Source organism: Sinocyclocheilus grahami, unplaced genomic scaffold (genome assembly GCF_001515645.1).
Source record: "Sinocyclocheilus grahami isolate Dianchi unplaced genomic scaffold, SAMN03320097.WGS_v1.1 scaffold70.1, whole genome shotgun sequence".
In the NCBI taxonomy this organism is placed as follows: Eukaryota; Metazoa; Chordata; class Actinopteri; order Cypriniformes; family Cyprinidae; genus Sinocyclocheilus; species Sinocyclocheilus grahami.
In genome coordinates this window covers 451521-455145 of record NW_015505249.1, presented here as the reverse complement: position 1 = coordinate 455145, position 3625 = coordinate 451521, and the positions used below count along the sequence as shown (strand labels likewise).

General features: G+C 34.8%; 1 protein-coding gene across 1 annotated transcript in view; it reads right to left on the bottom strand.

Moving 5' to 3' along the window:
- LOC107585427 (high affinity cAMP-specific and IBMX-insensitive 3',5'-cyclic phosphodiesterase 8B-like) overlaps positions 1 to 3625 on the bottom strand; it is a 53542-nt gene that overhangs the window by 24854 nt on the left and 25063 nt on the right. Inside the window, exons 3-5 of the mRNA XM_016272445.1 lie at positions 1595 to 1735; positions 1348 to 1436; positions 946 to 1000 (exon numbers count right to left, since the gene is read on the bottom strand). Coding sequence (XP_016127931.1) covers positions 946 to 1000; positions 1348 to 1436; positions 1595 to 1735 — 285 coding nt within the window. The remainder of the gene's footprint in view (positions 1 to 945; positions 1001 to 1347; positions 1437 to 1594; positions 1736 to 3625) is intronic.

The window sequence follows — 3625 nt, the reverse complement described above, 5'->3', positions numbered from 1 at the left end:
ATATACATTTATATTCTTATATTTTATATTATATATAAATATATTTAATATATAAACATAAAATGTTTTCTTAAATATATACATGCATGTGTTTGTATGTATATATACATAATAAATATACACAGCACATACACGTATATTATATAAACAAAAACTTTGATTTTGGATGCGATTAATCGTAATTAACCGTTTGACAGCACTAGTTTATACTTAAAATAAGAAAAAAATATTTGCTAATAAGGTAATAAAAAAATTCAAGGTAAGAACAAATGTTTAAATTTGAATTTTTTATTTAATAATTTTTGCTTCTGAAATAATGTATCCTGTAGAAAGGATGTTACATTTTTATTGAATAATCAGACAAAACACTGATCAAGCGTTTTTGCACATTTACACACTACCTCTCATATATGACTGTTGCATGTCTATAAAGATGCTGGATAGCAATAAAGATTTCATTTTAATGTAATCTAGTATCACTAATCGTAGCAACCATTGCATTTTGACAGAAACTATGGTTAGTTAGCATGGCACATTTTGGTAAGTCTTGTAACAGACAGCGAGTGTGAGTAAAGCAACAGCTATTTCACACACGCGTCAGTGTGTCTGTTTCTCACAGGCCTTTCTTGATCAGCAGCTCCAGTTAATGCTAGAACTAACAGCAGGGTTTAGACTTGAGCCTGTGGAGGGTTATTAATAACCCTGACGCCGGCCTGGCTCTCTGACACTGGCCTGTCAGGATGGTTGCTTTAGCGGAGCTAACATTCCGGCCCACTGCTGTCCCCATGAGCCTTGCACACTTTAAGTTTTGGTGCTAATTTGAGAGCTCTATTAATAGGTGAACATTACACTTGGTCAACATTTACTGGATACGCAATGATTAAAAGTAAAGTCTCACATAAAGCTTAGAAGCAAAAAAAAAAAGAAAAAAGAAAAGCAATGTACCTGTCTGTGGTTGTCACTGTAAGGCCTCTTGATGGACACAAAATGGCGGATTTTTCTAAAAGGTAAGGAAACAATTGTCTGATTTGACTGTTTTATTCTAGTTGGTTTGTATATATAATAAAACCACCAATGGCAGCAGCAATATAAATGAAATTACCTTTATTTCTGGCACCCATAGTTTATTTAGAACATAAAAATAATATATGATATATCATTTATAGTATTGAATAAATAATTTATTATATTATTTATATAATACAGATAATATATATTAAATATATTTATTATATTAAACTAGTTATAAAATATGACTTAATGTTAATTTTAAATTAAATAATAAAATATGATATTCTAAAATTACAAATTCAAATTAATTTCAATTTTTATAATCATGTGACTCACCCTCCCTGGCCAATCACAGGAATGATTCTGACATATTGCTGAATACTGTCCCCTGACTTCCTCCGTGAGAAATAGATCCCCTGCCAATCCTTAGCAAACAAGCACACACATATTGAAAAATAAAAATAAAGAAATCGGTTAATAATCGAATCAATGACAAGTATAAGTATTGTTAGGCTTGTAAAAAGTGCCACAGGTAAAGGCAAACATGATCTAATATGACCTAGTAGTGTTATGGCCGACTAACCTTTCCTTTCTTGATGCAGGTGTTGATGGTGTCCAGCAGGTCGGCGCTGTTCTTGTCACTCTTGGGCAGTTCGGTCAACTCTTTACCGATCAGTTCGCCTCTATGATAGCCCATCATCTTTTCAAATGCTGGATTTACATACTAAAAACACAAAGAAAAAGATTACTGGAGTATGTTTTACAAGAAAATACTACCTCAGTTTAATTCAATGTGCTACTTGTCATTTCTTTGTAATTAATTGTGAAATTTACTTGCAATTTCTGAGTGAAAATTATTTCTATACCAATTTTTTTCATATATTCCTATATTGTATTCTTATATCATGATTTTCTTGTCGCAATATTATTGCAGTAAACACATGTCAAGTATCCTTATTATTTTGCATTTCAATTATACCTTCAAATATAATACTCTCAAAATATAATAATCTCCATAATAGATATGGGAGAAACTCAAATATATTCTTTCATGTAAAATGAACATTGTTTATATTCATAAAATGTATATTATAAATAAATATATTTAATATATAAACATAACATATTTTTCTGAAATATATACATGCATGTGTGTGTATTTATATATACATAATAAATATAAACAGCATACATACATATATTATGTAAACAAAAACTTTCATTTTGGATGCGATTAATCACGATTAATCATTTGACAGCACTAAAAAAACACATTATATTTCACATACCGTACATTATTGTTGCTCCTCTCTGCCCCGCCTTTCTGAAACATGTCCATTTTTACAAATCCCATCGTTCTGAAAAGCGCGGTGTGCTCTGATTGTCCAGATATCCAGTGCGTTGTGATTGGCAGAATACCTCAAGCGTTTGACTGAAATGTTACGCCCCTTACCATATTTGGAAACACACAGCATCTCCATGACATGGAGGCAGTGGCAACAATACTACAGCGAGAATAAAAGTTACGTCTTCTTTCTTTGCATAAATATTTGGGCGGTGTTATGCAAATCTTCAAACACAGTGACATAGAAATGTGGGGGTGTGTTTAAACTAGGCGTTTTAGGAGGGTGTAGATGAGTTTGAACTTTTATAAAGATATAGTCTTTGCAACTTTACGGATCTTATATATGCACGAACAGCTTGTAACACTCCAAAGAGAAAGAAAATGACCCCTTTAATAATGTTTACAAGTTTAAGGTTATTAAGCCTTCTTAAGGTTTAAGGTTATTAAGCATTAAAGTTCCATAAAAAAGGCCTATTATTAATCCTTTTAATCCCAATTATTTGTATGACAATTAATCAGAAGTACTTTAGTTTTAGGACATTCACTGTTCTCTAATCTAAGACTCTTAAGGAAGTCACACACTGGATGAGAAGCGCAGTGCTGCATTGCACATGTCTTTACTACTGTTAAAAAAACAGCTTTCAAGCAACGACCCTACATCAGTGTGAAAAGGCCTGAAAGCCATCACCAGCTACAAGACCCCACCCCCCAGCACTGAGGCCAATCAACAACTGGCTGAAGGCCTGAACGAGTTCTACTGCAGGTTTGAAAAGCAAAAGCCTGGTCTGACCCCCCACACCCACTCCGACCGTCTCACAGCACAGCCATCAACACCCTCCCCCTCTCTCCCCCTACTGTTTCTCAACCTGTACTCAAGATCTGTGAAGATGATGTAAGCAAAGTCTTCAGGAGACAGAAGATAAGGAAAGCCAAAGGCCCAGACAGTGTCTCTCCAGCCTGCCTCAAAGCCTGTGCTGTCCAGCAATCATCTATCTTAACAATGATCTTCAACAGATCACTGGAGCTGTGTGAAGTTCCCACCTGCTTCAAACGCTCCACCATCATCCCTGTACCCAAGAAACCAAAAATCACAGGACTTAATGACTACAGAGTCAGACCTGTTGCTTTAACATCTGTGGTGATGAAGTCATTTGAGAGACTGGTGTTGGCCCACCTGAAGGACATTACTGGACCCTTGCTGGACCCCCCTGCAGTTTGCTTACTGAGCAAACAGGTCTGTGGATGATGCAGTCAATATGGGACTGCACT